Source organism: Dromaius novaehollandiae, chromosome 19 (genome assembly GCF_036370855.1).
Source record: "Dromaius novaehollandiae isolate bDroNov1 chromosome 19, bDroNov1.hap1, whole genome shotgun sequence".
Taxonomy (NCBI): Eukaryota; Metazoa; Chordata; class Aves; order Casuariiformes; family Dromaiidae; genus Dromaius; species Dromaius novaehollandiae.
In genome coordinates this window covers 5,645,288-5,666,918 of record NC_088116.1, presented here as the reverse complement: position 1 = coordinate 5,666,918, position 21,631 = coordinate 5,645,288, and the positions used below count along the sequence as shown (strand labels likewise).

The window sequence follows — 21,631 nt, the reverse complement described above, 5'->3', positions numbered from 1 at the left end:
AAGATGGGAAGAGACCACTGACTCGCCTGTACCGCTGCCAGGGCCGGCGGTCTCGCCCGCGGAAGGGAGGATCTCGGCAGGAGCTCGCAAGGACCTTGGCACCTTCCCAAGGCAGAGCGTCCTGCGCATCCCAGTACCATCCCACACCATCCCCAGCAGTCCCCGACCCTGCCAGGCACAAGCCCAGGCTCGCAGACTGGGGAACGGCCACAGCTCCGGCCCAGGCAGGTCGAGCAGGCACCCCCAGGCCCCAGGCAGCACCACCGAGAGCTGCGAGGCACCAGCAAGGCAAGAACTGGCTGCGGGAAGGGATAGGATGAGAAATTAGCTGTGGGTTTCGGAGCTAAGGAGGCAGCTCACAGAAGCTGTCTGTGGCCAGTACGGACACAGAGTGGTCAGTTTGGTCTCTGTGCTGTCCCGGCCGTCCTGTCTCAGAGAGGGGCACAGACAAGCTCCACCTGTGCCAATACGCGAGGCCAGGAGGCTCAGAGCCCTGCCGCCGCGAGGACACTGCTCAGAGGGTCCCTGGCCCTGCTGTGGGTCGCGGCAGAGGGAACCAGCCCAGCCAGGCTTGGGTCCGTCACCGCCGCGATGCTGGGAGCAGGGGACAGGATGGAGGAATGATGTTGTGGAAGCAGCCTGGCTCTAATCACAGCCTCGCTGCCTATACTTAGTAAATACATTAATGGGGCCCTGTAAATAGAACAGTAAAACAAGGATCAGTCTGTCTCCGCACAAAGGAATCAATGTCAAATAATAAGCCCTTCCTCTGCGCTAAAGAGAAGCAGATGCTTGTTTACCAAAAGCATCAAAAAACATCAAGAGGCTGTTGCATTTGACTCGTAAAATAGAAGGAAGCTATTTGCTCAGTATTTTAACTTCCGCAGCACTTATCACTTCTAATTTTCCTCATACTAGCACCGCATTCTCCGCATGCACGAGGGGGATTTGATCCTTGCACGACAGGCTCCATCCAGCAGGAACACAAAACTTACCATCCCCTTAGATCAGCAAAGGGGACAGTTACTGACAGCCAGCAGTGTGGGACAGCTCGCAAACAGCTTCAGAGTACAGCCACTTGCCAGCTTTCTTTCAATAGCTCTTGATTTGGAATTGGAAGTCGCGCAGAGCTTTATGTGTTGGGCTGACGTGACCCGTGGCCGGGCCGCCCATCTCTTCGCCTCGCCAGCTGACCCAGGAGGTACTCCCGGCTTTGCAAACCGGCAAGCGACTTCATGCTATAGAACAGCAGAGCCACCACTAAGGGAACAAACTTTAACATGGTTGTAAACAATACCCTGAAGTTTGAATTAATTAGCAGAGACAAAACATCAAAGACGAAGGATCAGAAACATTGTATAGTTGAAAGTTTCCTGGATTCTGTGTCTTTCCTTCAATCCAAGGCAACACTAAGGTTAATACAAATGTGCATATTCTATTTAAAGATGCAAATGGAAGAAGAAAGAGAGCATCACTTTGGATTAAAGTGATCCAACACTTCTGTGGTGAATACTTTGGAATGGGTTAATTCAGTCTTTAAAAACAGCATCCTCTTCACCCCCCGACAGGTGCCACGTTGCCTCACCCGTGACGCTCGCAGCCGGAGCCCTCCCCGGCGCAGCACAGCCGCCCCAGCAGAACTCGCGCCTGCACCGGTAACGAAGCGCACTCCAGTATTTTGCTGCTGTAAGTGACAATCAGTCTTCAGAGACATCAGGAAAAGCTCTCCAAATCAGATCATGAGATATAATTATGAGGCACTTCAAAACGCAGACTCAGCATCGCCCTCCAGGCTGACTCTTCCCCCCACCGATACAGCAAGTTCTTCCTGGAGACGACTGACTTTTCTTTTCTTTTCTTTTGGCTCCCTGAATAGGGATCAGCTTACCAGGAGTCCTTTATTCCTGAAATAATTTCCATTAATCACTCACCACATATCATTTTAAGCAGAAGCTGTCAGACTGCAGGGTGTCTAACATCACCGCTGCATTTCCGAGCTTCGGTGGAGGCCGCTGCTGAAGCCAAGGGCAGGCCAGGAGGCGAGAGGGCCCGGGAGATCTCCAAGCAACAGATGAGTGAACCATGCAAGCTCCTAAGCTTTGCGGTCTTTTTATATAGATACTTGGGAATTTTAAATAAAAGCAGTAGCACTTGAACCACTTGCACCTCATGACATCTCCCCACAAAAAAGTGAATAAAGGGAAACACGACAAACAGGGATCATTTTTAAACAACATGCTGTAGCTCTGCATCTGTGATTCCTCAGTAGAGCCGCAAGTTAAGGTATACTTTTGGTACCTTAATGTGCCTCTCGGCTAAAGGAGACGTCAGCACTTCACTTATGAATGCATTTCAGGGAGTTTCTAACTCAAAAAAGGCCCTGCAAAGTTTAGCTGACTAGGTCTCAGATAGGAAACACTTAAAGGTTTATTTTACAAGAGTGCTTGAACTCCAACAAGAGTAGAGATTCCAGATGTGTTTATCCCTGTGAAATTCAGGTGCTAAATTTTATCAGAATTAGCACTTCAGGCAGTTTGGCAGCCAATTTTCAGTGGGTTTTAGCTCAGGTCTTCATATTTCCTAAAAATATGCAAACTCACTTAAAAACCACACGTTAAAAGCAGAGAGCTCACTGGAATACTAACCACTACCGCGTAGCACAGACCTAGAGGAGTCCCTAGCAGGGACACAGCATGCTTTAGGAGAAAGGCTCTTAAATAGGTTAAAAAAAAAAAGGCTCTTAAATAGGTATTTGCTTAATTTGAAGCTAGAGAGACGCTCAAGAAACATTTTGTGATGCACTAGAAGAAGTGAAGGGCACAGAAGACAGTATCATCGCAACTGCGTCAAGGTTTTGCGCAGGTTTGCGCGGGGAACCTGGTGCCCTCCCTCCCCACGGCCACCGCTCCCCGAAGCGCGGTCCCCCAGCTCGCTTTGCGGCCCGGACACTTAGAGGGGCGGTTTAGCAACGCGGAGCTCGCCTGCACACGCTGCATGCGTTATTACATAGCCCTGGGAGGGATGTTTATTCCCCACCCGTCGCCCCTGCTCGTTAGCAAGGCACACGGCCACCCCTCGCTCTGCCTTCTCACAACTTTCCCATCCGAGTAAAACAATAGGAGGGCTGGAAATGGTGCTGACAAATTATTTGTTTTCATTTAGACTAACTGGCTTTCAGTCTTTGAGACGCACACAAAAATGCAGCTGTTCTGCTTTCCGTTTTTGGATTTCTCCACCTCTCTTTCAAAGCAAAAAAAAGAAAAAAGCAAAAACAAAAGCAAAAAAGGCCAATGATCTGCTCTTCATAGACCACCACGCTCAGGCTCAAGCAACAAACCAACGCCGCAACACCGGGCTCATTTTAATCCAGCATCTAGTTCAAGAATCCCGGCAAAAAACCTAATTTTGAGGACAGAGGTGAAATTATTCCTATCTGTAACTTTGTGCAAGTGAATTTTCCACTCATCAAGGTCATTTTTCATTTGCTCATCGCAAGAAGCTCCTCTGGTCCCATCTGCCCAGGAGTCCCGCGTCAGTCCCGAGATGCCAGCACGGCGCTCAGCCTGACGCCACCCGCGTGGACCCAGCGGCAGGCGAGGCCCACGGTCCCTGCAAGCCGACCACAGTCCAGCCAAAAGCCTGGTGACAACATGCTCCCGAGCAGCCTGCTGTCATCTCTAAGGACTGTGAGAGTTTGCAGGGTGACAAGAGGCTCAGACAAGCAAATTCATTCTCTCCGCCCTGGAGAACAAAGAAACGGGGGAAGATAGGAAATATAGATGAGTTCATCACACAAGATAACAGAGCGATTTCTAAATAAGGGGTGTTGCAAGCGTGGAGCAGATGGACGGCTCCTCAGCCACCTGCACGCACTAACTCCACGCTCGACTCATCCCAGCAGCCGGCTGCAAGTGCGGGAGCACCCAGCTGCCCGCGGGCACCGGGGCACGCTGGCACCGCGCGGGACCAAAGCGCGACCCTACTCCGATCTGTCCCCGCGACCCTGCAGGAGCCCCACTGCAAAATTCACAGGTGATTAATCTCCTCCTTTCCCACAAAAAGCCTGAAATTTAGCAGAGTGTAAACAAAACCCCAAAACGAGGAGCTATCAAGGAGATTAAAGACCGAAGCAAGCACTCGACGATAGGACAACATGGCCCTCGTTAAGCCAGTGTGGGAAGCGTGTGAACAAACGAGGGACTTCACCGCTAGGTGACAAAGATCATTTGTTTGAAAGAAAAGACTAACTAGGTTATGGTTCCGCAGCCCCTGGATTTGCCCTATTTGTAACAAAGGTGTTTTGAGAGAAAGCACACTTCTTAAATGGCTTATTATAAATAAACCAAAAGTCCCCAAATGGTTGACTACAATGCTGCCAGGGGCCAGATAAGTATGGGATAAACTGGAAAACACACTGAATGACAGGCCTGTGGCCTTAATACACCTAGAAATGCTCAAATTTGAGAAGCTGCCAATACCAAGAAGTGCAGCCCCTACACGGAGATTGCACAGTCTCAGTTTACCACCTCTAGCCTTAGGGAAACCCCAGAGCACAGCCTAATTTGGGAGTTCACCCGTACAGGTTTTGCTTTTCCCCAGCTCCCGTCAGCTGCCGGTTGCTGGATGTCCCGGAGCCGGGAGGCTTCTCTCCATCACTAAACACGCTGCTAATCCTAGGCAACACAGCAACAGGCGCCTGCAGAACAACCATCTCCAGCCTCCAGGTACTTTCGAAGTTGTTGCATCAGAGCTACGGCACATGCACACGCCAAGCAAAGAGCTGCCTTTTGACTACTTCAGCAAGAGCACAAATATTCAGAATTAAGGACAGCAATGCATTTCACCCCACGTGTCCGTGGAAAGAGAGTCCTCAGCTAGCAGCTGCAGAACAGCCTGGTTGGAAACTCAAGTTCCAGATTTGCTCTGTACACATTACATCCATTACATTGCGGAAAAAATATTTGCTGAACTAGTTTTAAGCCCATACAGGCCAATAATTTAAATGCCAGTTGCCAGACCGATGCAGAGGAGACAGCAACTCTTCAGAGCCTATTGCGGAATAGGATACAGGATTTTCAACTCTCCCTGACCCCACAAACACTAGTTAGAAACAACATGTTGAGAAAGTTGTTTAAAAAACACTAAGGCATTATTTTAGCCTGAGGCTCCATGATAAAGGTTCATGGAAGCACAGACCCGCAAAAAAATCCCAAGCAGCCTAACTATTCACTGGCCCCAATGGCTCCTTCGCTGCTGAGCATCTCCTCCGCTCCGGGCCTTCGGCTCTGCAGCCCACACGGAAACCCCGGCGCTCCCAGAGCCAGGCGCATCGGCAGAAGCCTCGAGAAAACACCGGGTCTCAGAGGCAACCTGCATCGTCCACCACCCATATCACCTGCAACCCTTTAAAACACGGCAGCCTGGGCTCACTAACCAAAACACTCAACAACGAGGGGGGTGGAGGGCTCTCCTCAAAACACCAGCTTGTTCTCAAGTTTTTTATACCCAATAAGCATCTCTGTCCCTCTTCCAACCCCCCACCAGGAAGGATCAGCGAGACAAATACACGGAGCTTCCCGGGGAACGAAAGGAAAAGCCAAACAGGAAAAGGAGTTACGAACAACGCGGCCCTAGGCCAGTTAATGATCAACTCCGCGGCACACAAGCACGCTGCTTTTTCTCCCAGTTGCCGCACCTCATTTGCATGGCGTTTTTACTAATTGGTTGGTAGTAAGGAGCCTTTTACGCACTGCATTTGTGTTATCGGAATCGGCGAAGAAATAAGGAAGATAAGAAAAAACCGCAACTCCACTCAGTCAACAGGAAGGCGGCTCTGCCGGGAGCCCGGCTGCGCGGCGGCTGCCAGGAAGGGCACGGGGCTGGGCTCGCCCCCGCGCCGCCGCCGGCCCCCGCGCATCGCGCCCTCGACGGCTGCGAGACCCCTCTGCAGCCGCACGCTCCCCGGAAGACCCCGCTGCTGTAGCCCCCAGCGATCCTACGAGCTTCTACAGCAGAAAAGGAGCTAATTGACCTATTTTTGCATTTCAAGCACCTCAAACTAGAGCAACCCTTAGCCATAAAATAGATTCGGCTGGAGTGAAAGGGGTAACTGGAACCACTCTGCTCATCCTCCCGTCTTCCCGAGGGCCATGTCCAAGCATCTCCTCCGCGAGTCGTAAACACCACCGAGCCTCACCACAACGGGGAAATACTGACCGTGGTACAGGACTGGTGGTGGGACACAGGCGACTAAAGATTTCCAGTAACACCCTGCTTGGAGGATCGCGGTCTAATTGCTGAACGGTCAAAGCTTGCAAGTTTTCCCACCCAAGGAACAAAGAAGCAAACGGCTCCCCGAACAATGACAACACGCCCGCCTAAGCTCCTGGCCTGGCAACTGGAATAACTTAAAATTAGACTGCCATGAAGTTTTCTAGCATAAAGGCCACGGCCACGGCACGGAAGACGACGTGAAATAGCAGAGGGACAAAGGCCAGACCGGAGCCTGGGCCGGGAGAGGCGCTGCGGGAGGAGGCGGCAGCACGCCGGGCCCGGATCACCCGGTGAGGCGACCGGAGCACTGCTCGTGCCTACCTGCACCGCCCGCGGCTTCCTCTTACGCTGCGGAGCGGTGTTTCTTCACACCGTCACGGAGAAGGGCTGTCGCTTACAGGAAAGCTGATTATGTGAGCGCACGACGGGCTGCAAGGCTAACTCGGCAGGAACATTGTGTGCCTATCCTTAACCCTTCGCTGAAAACAATTCTGTTTAAATCACAGGTTTTACTTAAAGAGTCCCCAGATACACCCGTGACACCCTGAAGAAACTACCAATTCCATCTGCTGCTTTTCTCTCCAAAGTTCAAAATTCATATGATAAAAGCCATCAGTTAACATTTTATAACAAGAAACAGCGGTATGAAGCAAATAAGAGAACCACAGAAAGTAGCAAGCACATTCATATTTTTAGATCCACTTGGCTCCCAAAGCACCGGAGAATGAAGTAGCGAACGATATCGGAGTGCCTCAACACGTGCTCGACCCGAGCGAGGGAGCGCTCTGCTCTCGTCACTGCTGTGCCGAACGGAAGCTGAGGCAGACGCAAAAATACTTAGACACTAAAAGATGCAGAAAAACACCAGGGTAACGTAGACACTGAAGTTAAGTGACTAATTCTTGGTTTTGATAGAGAAGTGAGGTTTTGCATCTCCAGGCAGCCCTGCCCAGCCAGCAGCGGCCGGCGGGACTCGCCCGGGACGGCGCAGGAAGGATGTGCTGCAGCAAGCAGGAGCAGCCGGGTCTTCCCAAATCCCAGGCGGGTGCCCTGACCACGGGACCATCCTCCTTTGCTGCCGAGATAAAGAGGAAGCCGAGCGACAGAGCAATCTGGCAGCGAAGAACAGCATTATGTCAGGGACACGGAAAAAACACTTCAGGGGCACCAAGAAGGAATTAGGTACCTCAAACTTGGCAAAAGGAGGAGGAAGTGATCGCAGGCAGGAAGCAAGGAATTGATCCATGGCAATTGCTACAGGTTTCTCCTGTTAAAAACTCTTCAGTATTTACTTACTGCCTTACGTTTTGCATTTTTCTTATCTCCCCATCAGCTGCTATGGAGTTTTAGACTAAAGTGAACTTTGAATCCGACACAAAAGTAAGGCTAGCAAATCAGCACGAGTCCCATTAGGTCCAGCGGGAACAGCAGGACTCCTTCACACAAGCCACAACCATCAATCTTAAGCACTGCGATAAACAGAAGTCTCTCAGACACTGATTTGAATCCTTGTGAACCTGAAACGAGTTAGACCCAGAGCAGCTGACTAAGTTACTGACTAAAAGCATCAACACAAGAGCAATTTCTGCTGATGTCTGAAAGTCAGAGCTGATTAGCCAAATACATTTACTAAAGAATACACTGAAACAGAAGTTCCTGATAGCATTTGGGCCACCAGTGCCCTTTCCATTGCACAGAGAACAACTTTTAGCACACCGAAACAACAAAATCTGGATTTTTGGGTCTTGCCCACAACGAAATAAGGACATTCAATATTCATCAGCCTTTGTGAACTTGTAATGGGGTGTATAAATTTAAAACAGCTCCTCATTATGCCAGCATGAAAGCCACAACAGTGTCCTGATTAAGGACGCTATCAAAATATTAATCTGGCACTGAGCCTTGTGTGAACACTTCTGCGTGGGCCAAAAGCTCTGTCATTCTCATGCTTATTAATCTTTCCTTCCAGGAGGCAAAGGACAGCGTAAGCTCCTCTGATAACTCAGTTATCTCTCCCTCCAGAAAAGGAAAGGGCGGTTCTTCCAACCAAGTAGCGATTTAAACTACTGCGAGATGCAACCCTGCAGGGCCAGAAGGGATCCGGGGCAGCGGGACCAGCGAAGCTCCCCCTTCCCTTTGATCCCCCTGCAAACCGCGGGTTAAGTGTTTGAGCAGTGTACTTAAAACAAACACCTTATAAAGCACTGAAATCGCTGCCTAGCTACCTAATACAGCTTAAAAAAAGTCATGCTGATCTATAAGGAAACATTTCAACCTATAAGAGGTTGGAGTTTTTTTCCCAATTCCAGAATTGCTGCTGTTTCACAAACCTCAAGCCGTACCCAAACTGCATCCCGCTTACCCACAACACCTCGGCTACAGCACTGTTAAACCTTCACCATCAGCAGCCACAGGGAAAACTGTAACGTTTACAGGCAACGCTGAGCAGAAAAAAGGGACTAATTACAAGCATCCTGGGTTGAGTATGAAAGGCTCAGAGAGACTTAACTAAACAGATTAACAAGTACAGCAGTGATTGCTTATGCTCAAGAAAGAGGCCACAGAGTCCGGGACCTATTTCCCTCTACCAAAACCTCGTCAACGCAAGGCAGCTCAGTCCCGAGCAGGAGCTTCTTGGGACAAGAATGCAATTTCAGGTGGGACCAGCATTTTATCCTACTATCTTTAAGCCTTTCGTGATACTTCCAAGAGATAAAACAGCAGTTGGCCGTTTTGAAGAAATATCGAGCACGTCTAGACCGCAGCGACTATCTCCCTGGAAGCTTTATCTACCACCCCATAGCAGCCATTTCCCTCCTTAATCCTCCCCCCAAACCCCACAACAACTCAGACAGTCGCTGTTAATCGTCTACAAATTAAATGATTATTTGTATCTGCATTTCAAAGGGTTCTGTGCAGCTGGAGGGCGATTTTCCAAGCGGCTTAGCAAGGGTCACGGAGACGCTCAGCCTGCGCTTTAAAGCTGTCCAAGACTGACGGTAACTAAAAATTGGCTCCAGCTGATGCCTATCGCGACCCGCGGGTCCTCCGGAGTTTAAGGTCTCAGTCCCGCTCCCTTCGCACCAGTCTGCACGACAGCACAAAAAAGCCCGGTCCCCACCCGGCTCCCTGCGATGTCCCGCAACACGAGGTGGCTCCGCGGGGCGCCCGAGCGGTCCCTGCTCCGCGCCCGGGCGGGGGAACCGGGGCAGCGGCGAGGAGATGCGCAAACGCGAGCTGCCCCGGGACGGGCGTTAATTATATAACACTTATGGAAAAGCACGGCTGCGACCCGGTCCTTTTTTAGGCAAAATAAATAAATAAATAAATAAATAAAATCAGCGGTGCCCTGTCTGCAACGAGCGGAGGCTATCGGAAGCACGAAGCAGCACGGTCTCGGGGCAGAAGCGAGAAGGGGAAAGGGGAGAGGAGAGCCCGGAGCGGCGGCGTCTCCGCCAGCTCTGCCCCGCAGCCGGGCGGTCCCGGGCGGAGAAAGTTTGCGCGGCGGCGCAGGGCCGGGGCTGCGGGCAGCGTGCGGCGGGCAGCGGCTGCGGGGCGGCTCGGTACTCACAGCTGGGCGATGGCGCCCTGCGAGATGACGGCGTTGTCGGAGAAGTAGGGGATCATCGCGGCGCCCCGCGGAGGCGGCCGCCGAGCCCAGCGGCACGGGCAGCGGAGCCGCCGCTCTGCCCCGCCACCCGGCCGCCCCCCGCCGCCGGCGGCGCAGTGCGCAGGATCGGCCCCGGCCCCGCCCCCGGCCCCGCCCCCGGCCCCGCCCCCGGCCCCGCCCCCGGCCCCGCCCCCGGCCCCGCCCCCGGCGCGCACGTGGCGGCGCGGCCCCGCCGCCCCCGGGGTTTCCCTCCGCCCCGCCCACTGCTCCGCGCGGGGCGGAGGGGCGGCAGCGCTCGGAAACAACCTGCTCTCCCGAAGACACCGGGGGGAAACGTGCCTGGCAGTAACTTCCTCCTCGGGGAGCTGATAACGCGTTTGCTGCCCAAGGCGAAGAGAAGCAGCCGCCCTCCAGAGCGCTCCCAGCTCCAGCTCCGTCGCCCCCGGGAGCAGCGAGGCCCTTCAGAGCACACGCACAAATCTCGGCCCCGCTAGCTCAGGTTCCCGCTTCCCCCAGGAGCGGCGGAAGGCCCGGCGCAGAAAGGACACACGATGAGACGCTGTTCTACCCCGTGCTGCGGGCAGGGCCCGTGCTCAGACCCGGTAACACGCACAAGCGAGTTGGCATTAGAGAGGATTTGGGTTTAAGGTCAGCTGCAGACTGAAGAAGGCTTGGACTGGAGCGGAGCCCGATCACTGCTGACACCTACCCGCTATCAAAAAAACGCTGCCACGGGCAGTTCGGCCGTGCTGCCGCTGTGATGGGGCAGCTGAGGCAGAAGCCAAGAGGAAGCACAGTATTCGAGTGCCCGGCTTCACGCAGAGTTTATTTCTACCTGCTAAGTATAACAGCAGCAAGGTTAAACACAGCCAGCCAACCCCCAAAACCCTAAAAACGAGCTCACACTGTGAAGGCAAGTGCTCCAGTTCTGAGACTTCAGCACGCAGAAGCACGCTTGTCCGAAAGGCCAAGCCAAGGCCACTGCAGGGGTTCGCAGGGAAAGGGACAAAAAGCAGAATTCGTGATTCGGCAGGTTTTGCTAGAATACGGTTCAGCGGCATTAATTTAAGCAATGTCATCCCGTGCAGCCAAGAGCACATCTCTGGGAATGGCTCCTCACAGCTGTAAAAAAAAATGCAGTGCCAGCTCGCTGCAGTGCCAAAAAAAAATCATTTTGTTAAACCGAAATGAAGTCGGTTGCAAGAAGCCATGGAAAAATTAGGACATTAGAGAAAGACGGGGTAATGCAATGCTCCCAGAGGTCAGGAGACTGGCGAGTATTTGGTAGTAACATGCCACACGTCCATAGACGGACACACAAACCCAGAACTTCTGCTCCATTCCAGCCAATAACTTGCACAACGCTTGAATAAAGCCCTGCAGACTCAACGCGTTTAAGATATCGTCCAGACAGATGTCAGAGTTCTTGCATGCAACTAACATCACAAAAGCAAAGCCCTCACAAACCGCGAAAAACAAGCGTAGCGATTAACTACGAGCAGTACCCCTAGAGCAGCTACTCATAACATATGGATAATAGATTTGTAGATGAATTAGCCCTGGATTAATACAATCTGGCACTCCACCTCCATATGCCGGGAGACCAAACAAGGACAGAAATATCCCAGCTTTCTTCTTCTTCAGAGGTTAGAAAAGCAGAAGTAGGAAATCTCGAGTAAGTCCATATATTGAGCTTTGCACTAATAAAAGGTATTTGAATCCCTTTCTGTTGCCATAAAGATTGAAATCCTAGGCCTGACGTTGCCCTCAGGCAATGTTAGAGTAGCATTTCAGTTCCCACTGCTCATTTGCGTCGTGTGCGCTGTTTTCACATCCCACTTCTGGCAGACGTAAGGAACAAGCCATTTCTTTGGGCAAGCCACCCCTACGCTATCAGCCAAACCACCGATCCATCGGCGCGCAGGGGGAACGAGCAAGGAGCGGGCAGGGAACAGGGGCTTTGGGAGGCCGGACGAGAAGGTGGAGTTGAAGGCAGCAGGACACGACAGTCCACAAGCTCCTGCTCTTCGCCATAAGCAGGTGCACTCGGCTGGACAAACATGCGAAGAGCCTGAAGTGCCTGACTTTGAAGTGATGACAGGTAACAGCCTAAATCACTGCCGAGCTGCCCCAGAGCACGCGAGCGCAGGCATTAATCACTGCACAACGAGATGGAAATAAGTCTGTCTGGGGCCTGAACTGTGCCCAGCGCAGGGCACAAAGTTACATTTTGCAGCAGGGGGAAGAAAGGACCCGGGGCACGCCGCGTTTTAGGCCGGCGTTTAGCCCTCCCGGGAGGTCACAGGATTAGCAGCCCCGCGCTGCCTGCCGCAGAGGCCGGCAGTAAACAACGCGGTATCGGCACTTCCCGGAGAGCGCTGCGCTCGCCAGGCAGCAGCATTTCGTTTAACCTTTGAACACTGAATAGTCTAATAAACTACAGTTACACACACCGTGCAAGACAAACACACGCACAACCAAACGCACACCCCAAAAACCCCTGTAAAGCTGACCAAACCAGCTGCTCTAGCAGCTCGAACCAGTCACAGGAGCATCATGAGAAAAACCTGAGGTGGGGAACGCTACGGACGCCCGGCCAGGGGCTGCCCATCAGCTGCCTCCAAAGAGAAGTTTTAGGGGGAAGGGGAGAACATGTACGTGCAAGTCTCTTGTATTGACTTTTATTGAGCTTTTTGGAAGACATAGAAAGGCTGAAAAAATATGGTTTATTCATACAACCATCCTCCTCCCCCCCTATATCTGTATCTTAAAAGCTGAACGGTCATGGTAGATTACACCCTGACTTTGCCTTCTTTGCTTTCCTTGTGCCTTTCAACATGTTTTGATCCTGCAATGATCTAACAGAGTAATTCTATGTCCTGCACAGGGCTGGTAGCTTGCAGATGTGATGCTCCTTGTACAGATGAGGCCTCAGTACACAAGCAATCAGTGAAAATGCAAGAACCCCTGGAGTCAGGTTTTGCATGAACAGACACAGATTTGATGCAAGCTTCCAGCAGGACAGGGAGCCTTGTCCGCACACACAGTCCACAAGCAAAGAGGACATTAATCAAACTAACATTTCCATCCAAGATCAACAGCTTAAGGCTGAATGGCTGCTTCTCGTCAGGCCGCAGGGAAGTGTCAGTGTCACCACGTTCCCCCCACCCCGATCCCACAGGGGTTTGCTGGGTGTCTGCTCACATGCTAAGATGATTAACGCTGGAGCACGGATTCTCCTAATCAGCATGTTCCACTACTGTAATGCCATCCCGGCCCCACATCGGGGTCCAGGGACCTGTTTTTGTTTCTTGAAAATTTCAGCTTATGTCTGCCAGCAGACTTCTCTGCTCCTCTCCCGTCTCAGTTTGAAGAGCCCTGAGGAATGCGATATATTATCGTAGTCTCTCTAGAAACTTACTCCAGTGGGTATGAAAGGTCGGGTATTACTTTAGTCCAAACAGACTTAAAGTCCAGGTACTCTCTATAAAAGCAAGGCACGCTTTCCTCTTCCTGCAGCACAGAAGGGCTGAACTTACTGAATGTCTGCAGGTGTAAGGTTAGTCGTGTCCAAGGTAAGAGGAACAGAGGGATATTGTCGTGTATAGGAAAATTGGCCTACGACTACTACCATCAGGGTTAATAGATGGAAGCAATGCAGAACCTAGACCCACATCCCTCTCAGCTTTTTAGGGGATTATGAAAAAATCCTGAAGCTGCTGCATTAGGCAAACAAAAACCCACCATCACATCCTCTCTCCACAGCCAAACGAGTCACCGCAGCGCCTGTTCAGCCACCTTTACTGTGCACACGGGAAGTTTGTTCTTTACCCGTGAGCAGCTGTTTCCGGTGCCATTTATGAAAAGTCACAGAATTTTTAAAAACAAAGCACCGCTGCTCACAGCGGCTGCAGAGACCAGCTCTGGGGTCTCACGCAGGCACAGCCAGAGAGATCGGGGTAGCAGGTTCATTTCCGTGTGCATAGGTGGGGCAGAGCGCTTTGCTTTCCTCTGTGGCAGCTACATTCAAGCTTTCCCCACACAGACAGCTGTCTCGGCATCAGGCCCGATGGGGAAAAAGGATCTCAAGAGGTAGCTTTTAAGAATATGGTGTCACACTCTGGCTGTTTTTGAGGGTCAAAGGATCTCATGTCCCTTCTGCTCTGGCAAGAGGTCAGTTAACTCATCCCATTGCTCTGAGGACGTGTTGCTTTCAGTGATGAACAGAGTCTGCAGATGAGTTTAAGTGGATTGAGAGTACAAACAGATGACTTATCTAGGGAGACCCTTAAATCACAACAGCAAACCTGTAAACAGGTAGAGACCAAACTACGGGGAGCCAGCCAGCACCTCCCGCACTTGTGTCCCACCACTGCCCCCTGCAGAGCTGCACTTCAGGGGGACAACTTGGTCTAGTAAAAGTCTTCTGGCCATTTTTAGCATGGCCAGATTAAGACAAATGCATTTACCTCGTCCATTTTATCAAGAAAACAAAGCCATTTCAGCAGTAGTGGTCATAACAAGCCAACACATGTAGGGCAGGATGAGACACTGAGTATAGTAAAGCAACAAGCTTTTCCAGCGATCAAGAGGCATACCACCCACCAAGGCAGCAGTTACATACACCAGCTTTATTACACACAATAAAGGAAAATTAACAAAGTAATTAGAAAGGAGCCCATATCTGGTTTTAAAGAAAAGGGGGGGAGAAGGCAAGAACAGAGAAGTCATGCAAAACTATACTCGAATCCTGAAGAACCAGTCAGAACAGGAAGCCACATTCTAAATTTGGTTATTTAAGCTGTCAAAGAGCATTTCTGTTTTCAGTCCTTGTGCAAAGAATCAGGCAGGCACAGGGGTAGGCTGATAAGCATCGCAGAAAGAACAAGCCCGTGCTTTTAAAGCCCCTTTGGTCAGCTGCCCATCCTGGACAATAATTAGGCTTCTCAGTTGAGAATCCAACACCTATTTTGCAATATTAGCACTTCATTAAACCCTTTCCTCACAAAAACACACACCCAATTGTTGTATTTTACTTATCATTAGATCTTAGAGGGCTTTAAACAGAGAGGTGAGTGCTCAACTACATCCATTTTACAGATGCAGAAGCAAAGAACAGTGAAGCGATCCGAGCAGTGTAGAAGAGGGACACAAGCTGTAATTATTGCTCTGGTCTTTCAACGAGCAACACCAGTGTTGGACAGGCACAGTGTGTTCAGAAACAACCTTTGCTGAAACATCTTTCCACAGGGCTGCTTTGTCTTCCTGCTCCCACTTTCTATGATGTTTAATACAGCAGGTTTCCTGGAGAGCTGTTTTCCACACATAATTTGAAGTATTTAAGAGGAGTTTTGAAGAAGCTCGTTCTCTGAACACATGTTTTTGCTGCCATTCAGCTCTTTGGTATCTTTGCATCGGGTCCAGAAACTCTGGCTCAGTTCCTCCAGATGTGCCTGAAATCCATGCAGACAGTAAACTCTGAGAATCAATCCACATTTAACTTTCAAATTTTGCCAAGGGGCTCTAACAGGAGAGTGACCAGAACTGTTATTTTGAATGCTCCCTTTTCATTTACAATAGGAATCTCTCCTCCACTTAGGTTCTTCTAGCCTAAAGCACCCGGTTTGTGCTCAGTAGGAGACACAAGCACGTATGGCATCCTCACGGGTGCCTCCGGCTTAGCCACTCCTTCGCTAATCTCTGGAGAAGGTGCACAAGTATACGGCAGCAGCTGATCCGGGCTCACTCACTTCCGAGTAGACCCTTTCGGTAGCAGAAAGATATGACCCAGCTTCATTCCTTTTACTTCCAAGTTTGTCTTTGCTTTGCTCCTCATTCTCCTCTGCTCACACACTTAGAATGAGAAGCTAACAGGCTTTTCAGAAGCTTCCATGTTTTGAGCAAGCTCCCTGCTACAGCGTACGTTTACCTTGTAATTTAGTAATGCAACAGCCTATATTAATAGAGAGAATTAAGTCTCACTGTATAAATCATCTACGCTTTATTGTGACCCAGAGGTAAGTAATCAGCAGACTGGACTGAACATGTTGCAGCCGCAGACAGAACTTAAAGCGAATTAGCCCTGCAGATACCTGTAATCTAGTAAATGCAGATTTTTCTACAAGTGCTATACATTATGCCTTTGCTCACAGTTTGGTGAGAAGAAAACTGGCATTCAAAAGGAAGACCACAGATCTGCCTTCGTGAATCGTGATGTGTGGTCTACAGAACTTTTCCTGATGGTTAGCAGAGCTGGCAGATTAGCAGAACTGCTCTTTATCTCATTATTATATTCTCTGCAGGCAGTTGTAGTAAATGCCACAGGGATGCTAAGTTGTCACTAAAAGGAAAGACAGACGAGTTCAGAAAGCAGTTTCTAAAGATAAGTTTCATACTCTGGCAGCTTAGTAATCTCTGGCATGGATAAACTCAAACTCTTCTGCACAACACTCACAGTTCTCTCTTACTCAGGATCTGAGTTAAACTGTCTTGCGCAGCCCTTGGAAGATCCAACTATAGCTCAAGTATGAACGAAATAACAGTTTGGCAGCCACTGCAGCAAGCAGAGGAAGCACAAGGGAGGTTTCATTGTTATAACCCACAACACATGGTTTTTGGAAAAGTCTCTCTTATAACATGAGATATGAGCTAAGGATAACTAGAAGTGTCAGGAGCCTACCACAGGGAGCATCAAATGGCAATGATGCATATCTCCAAAGGTCGCCACAGACACAGGATGCTGAAGAATCGCACATCTCAATGCAGCCTGTAAGTGAGGCTTTTGAAGTACCGTCATTTCCAGATCACAGAATCCCTCTTCTCTCTCTTCCAGTAGCTAGCACACGTCTGCCATAACCCAAAACTCGTAGTAAGAAGTCTACAATAAGTTTCAGTTTAAGATCCAAAAAGTAGGATTACAATTTACTCAGTTGTTGCCCTCTACAAAGAAACACATGCACAAATTACACTTACTATCAAGATACTGAAAACCAACTTTTATGTTGTTATTAACCATAAGCTTCTGCATTAAACTGTGGTCTTCCACTCCTAAAACAAAGGTATTTACTCACAGCTTGAAACCTTGAGGCGTCTTGGCACATCAACTGTTATCATAGCAATAATCTGATTTGCCTTCCTTCCCAATTCACTCCTGGAAGGAACTATTTTAACTAAAAAAAACAAACCAGAAGGTAAGCGTACTTAACACTGCAATAGGCTTAAAACCAAAACATCTTTTCCCCCCTGCCCCCACATCTGAAGAGGGGAGGACAAGCACTTTTTGAAAACATTTTCAGGTAACAGAAGGCCCAAATTTAAAGCAGGCTTTCTACGGCACTTCAAGGCAATGACAGGCTCCTCAGAGACTGAGCTTTAGCTATGCAAACGGACTTTAGTCGGACCAAGTGGCAGACCATAAAAGTTCAAAGAATTCCTCCGACGTCTAAGGCAGCCTTGCTAGGCCATGCAGCATATTCAGCTCTGCGTGCAGCAGTTCCCGTGCACCCTCAAATGCTGCATTTCAGCAGCCAGCGCTGTTTCAAGGCACACAAGTGACAACTTCACAGATAGTATGGAAATGGAGGCACCATTTTAAACCTAAACCCTAAAAGCAACTAACAGATTCTGACAGCAAATCCAGTGCAGACTGCAGCAACACTACTGCCCCAGGGCCCTGGAGATGTCCTCTGTCAGCAAAACAAAGATGCTGAATCCTTGCAACCTTGGGTACAAAGAGCACACAAAAATTGAAATGTTAATATGTCAGTTGGTGTAAACACAACTTTGGAATTTAAATAAACACACGGTTTAGGTAAGTTTTAACAAAATCCTGATGTAGAGAGATTGTAAAAACAGATACTCCATTAAAAGTCTATTTAGAGCAGCAGCAAGTCTGGAGACACAGGGAGAGACAAGTAGGCCAGCTAGCTGTAACAGCCTCCAAAACCCTAATAAAAATGGCTAGATCACCATGAAGGTAACAAAAATAGATTGTTCAGCACACCTGCTCATCCGGTAGCTCTATACAAGTCCTACCAGTCAAGAGTTAGACAGAGAGGACATGGGCTGGCTTGGTGGGAAACTCCAGAGCAAGATCTTGGAACCCACATTAGGGGTTCTGAGACCTCACCAAAGACTACAAGCCTGGTCACAGCTACTGCAGGGAACGGACTTTCAGAAGCTTCCTTTGGAGTGGGGCTGGGGTATCTGAGGGAAAATCCTGAATAGCTTAGAGTGGGGAAGCCAAGCTCATTTTTACTTATTTGCTCAGCTTCAGGTATTTGGAGTATTAACCTGCTGAGGTTTTCAGTAATGAATGCATAGAAGTGTCCATAGAAGTTAGGGGTGCGTTGACTATACCCAACTATTTCCCTCACATAGGAAAACAAACCATTCCTCTTTGTACTGGTACAAAGAGCTTTTCCAGACAATACTGTTTCAAGTATCTTCCACAGATAAATGCAGACTCTTTTTCTGCACACCTAATAGCTCTTTCCATCTTTTGGGGAAGAGCTTTAAGTGGATTCTGCTAATTCACAGAGCAGAAAACTCCTCATCCTCTGCAGGATGATGATAGTGGAGGCAATCTTAACAGCATCTAAAGAAGGAGCAGACATTCTGGGAGAGAACTCCAGAGGCAGACAATGCTGGGGAAGTGGACTGACTGAACTGTGTGTTTTTCATGCAGGCAAACTCCAAAGAGGCAAGCGCAGACCTGTCATGTCATCTGACTGCTCTGCAGAGCAGGTTTAAGTTTAACAACATTTTTGCGTGGTCTATGAATCTCCATGAGACTTGAGATAGTCCACGCAGTTACAGTGCTCTGTGGTGCTACATCTTAAAGACCATGAACAGGTCAGGGCCCAGATAAATTATTGTAGGTAGGATCTTCCTGATGTACCTACCTACAAGTTTAAACTCATATTTGAAACTCCTCTCTCTGCCTTTTTGGAAGACATGTTGGATTGGTTGCTCTTCATAGCCTCTGCTCAACAAGCACCAGTAAGGCATGCTGACATACTGCTGTCCTTTCCACATGTTCTCCTTCACCTTGATATATCCCATATCTCAGAGAGAAAAGATAACAGCAGAAACCTAAAAGAAGTTAGTCAAAAATTGCTAGCCATTTGCTAGCCAAATGTGGAACTTGTCTCATTTGAAACAGCAATCCTCTGATTGTGTAGAAAGGCCCAGGGAGGAAGAGGACAGAAATGCATGCTGTACTTGATGATCTTCAAGACTGATCACTGCAAAAATCTTTTGACATCAAACACATCTTTGTGCTTATGCCTATGGCTTAAGCCAAACCCTTTGCAACCAAGCCTTCAGCATTAATATCTCTGTGCATTAACATCCTATTTAGTAAATATTAAAACGTTATGTTATTATCCTACTAGGCTTTTAGCCACAGTGCAGCTCATGTTCAGTGCCGAGTTAACGGGCTGAGTTTGAGCACACTTGGTGAATGCAGTGCTACCTGGAGGTAGGGTTTAAACACATTTTACTTGAGTTCAGGAAACGAATGGAGTCCTCTTCAGAAGAGGAATTTTAAAAATAGCAAAAAACCCCACCCCCAAGACTGACTGCAGCCACAGCCAGGTCACCTGAATTATGCCTCAGGAGAACATCACCAGCTGGGCCTTGCCCAGACAGGCAGCTAGGAATGTCAGACTGCTGCAAAGAACAACTTCGATTATATTGCAGCTGATACTGTACTTTTTCTTTTAAAGCCAAACTCAGTCCCCTGCCTTTCTGCTGTCTGGACTGTTAACAGTCACTGCTTGCTATCCATTTGGGGACTGCATAGATGTACTCAGAAGCTGTTTATAGACATCTGCTACTTCTTCACAGCAGGATTTCAGGTTGGTGACTTAACATATTTCACTACTATTAATATTTATGGTACTCTAATCAAATAGATTTAACACCCACCCCCTTGTTTCTCCTTGTTTAGGTTGCTGACCCCAGCAACAGGAGTCACAGAGCTATGATCACATCAACAGCAGGATGCTATTTCCTATCCCAGGAAGTTATTTTAAATACATAAAAAAATGCTTATTTCAAACCTAGAATTGCTGTTAAGTGCCCACAACAATTAAGTACCTCTCATCCCCTCCAATATATTGTGCATCCTAAGATCAAGTTATGAGTTGATCTTGTGACTGCTGGAAGGCTAGCTAAGAGTGAAATTAAAAATTGGAGTTTAACTGAGTTCAGTTTGAGCCTTTGGGCATTGTGCTTTCCAGCTTTACTCTTGTAAAATGAAGAAACAGAGATTCTTAGATCATTATATAACGGAAGAAGAGTGAAGGAAACAGATTAGTCCTCTTCCCAGAGCCACACCAGTAATTGTAAGACTACACTGAAGTCATGGGAACGTGCAACCGTAACGACTTTCTTTTGCTGCTTCATCCAAGTTGATCCCAAAACCAAAGCCCAAGTCTTGTTTAAGCCTTTCAAATAATAGAAATTACTGCTTCCATTGTTACCCACTCACACAAACAACATTAAATAAAGAACTATAACACCCAAAGAGCTCACAAAAGGGCAACTATTTTACCTTCACTTTCCCTTTACTCCTTCTGGAAGGAATCTTATTCCCCTCATAAAATTTGACTGCAACATTTTAAGCCAAGAAAGTGCTCCTGCTGCTCAAGAAGTTACCTAGTTATACACACAGGTTTTGTTTATAGTACGGTTAGATGAAATAATTCTTTTGACGGTTTAATGTATAGGAGACAAAGTTTTCAAGACCTCAAGAAATCTACCCTTAAGACTACAAATACACTGTAAAAATGCCATCAGTACCTGTGACCATTTAAGCAGCTGAGTTTTGATTTTTTTAAACGGATAAGCATTTGCCAGAAGAAAGTTCTTCCCGAAGTAATTGAAACTTTACAAGAATGAACAACTCCATCCAAAACAATCACAATGAAGAAAAAATTCCTGTGGATTCTCAGTGTTCTCCTGTCCTCGGAGGAGACATTCTACCAGACAGTAGTGTTCAGCAATGAATATCTACGTACCCACTTAACACATTATTTTAAGTGGCGGGTGCCCTCGTGGCCTATTGTCACCCTGTACTTCAGCTTCTAGAAATACAGCTTTTCACAAATGCCGAAGATACACACAAGGACATAACCAGCAGAGGAAGAAACACAGCTAGAGGATGACCAGCATTGCTAAAGTCTCTCCTGTGCTACTCCTGGCTAGCTAAGATAATCCAAATCAGATCTTGATGGCAATGGGGAGACCTTTTAACGAGAGAACAAGAATTTACTAATACAGCTATTCCACTCAGAGCTGTTCTGATGATGGACCAAGTTCTGAGAAGTGACACACACGACATCAGTGGAAGCTGAGGAACAAAACAACCAGGATTTGTTCCTGAGACATAAGCAAAGTCTCCACACGCAGAGAACTGGAGTATCAGCATCTTATTCAGAACATGGCCACAGGTGAGACACCATCTCTTGGATGCAAGTAACAGTTTGGAGAAGACATTACCTGACGTCTTAGTGAATTGCTCCTCATATTTTTTGTGTGTGTAACTAGACTTTTTACCCTGTTGCCTTTTGCCTGCTGCAGCAACCCCTTTACTGGGGCATCATCTAGGTCATGGTTATACACGCTAGTTTTTCAGTAAGGTCAAGATAAGAAAATTCTGCAAGATTAGCAATAGGTAGAAAGGATGCATGTTTGGGTGGGTTAAAACAGACAACACAACTGTGGGACATTTCACCAAGAAAA

At 48.5% G+C, this 21,631-nt stretch overlaps 1 protein-coding gene and 1 long non-coding RNA gene across 3 annotated transcripts in view; both read right to left on the bottom strand.

Moving 5' to 3' along the window:
• The window catches only part of SSH2 (slingshot protein phosphatase 2), a 100,863-nt gene that overhangs the window by 44,881 nt on the left and 34,351 nt on the right, over positions 1–21,631 (bottom strand). The window contains exon 1 of one of the 2 annotated variants that reach the window (XM_064523225.1): positions 9,845–10,003. The exons of the other annotated variant lie outside the window; for it this stretch is intronic. Within the exon in view, the coding sequence (XP_064379295.1) occupies positions 9,845–9,900 (56 nt within the window). The 5' untranslated portion in view covers positions 9,901–10,003. Of the gene's footprint in view, positions 1–9,844; positions 10,004–21,631 lie in introns of those variants that run through there. 2 annotated transcript variants of the gene reach the window in all.
• On the bottom strand, positions 14,056–17,285 carry LOC135330317 (uncharacterized). The gene is made up of 3 exons (XR_010392273.1): positions 16,954–17,285; positions 16,563–16,822; positions 14,056–15,336 (listed from the first exon to the last, which is right to left on the bottom strand). It is a non-coding gene; the product is annotated as an uncharacterized LOC135330317 (long non-coding RNA).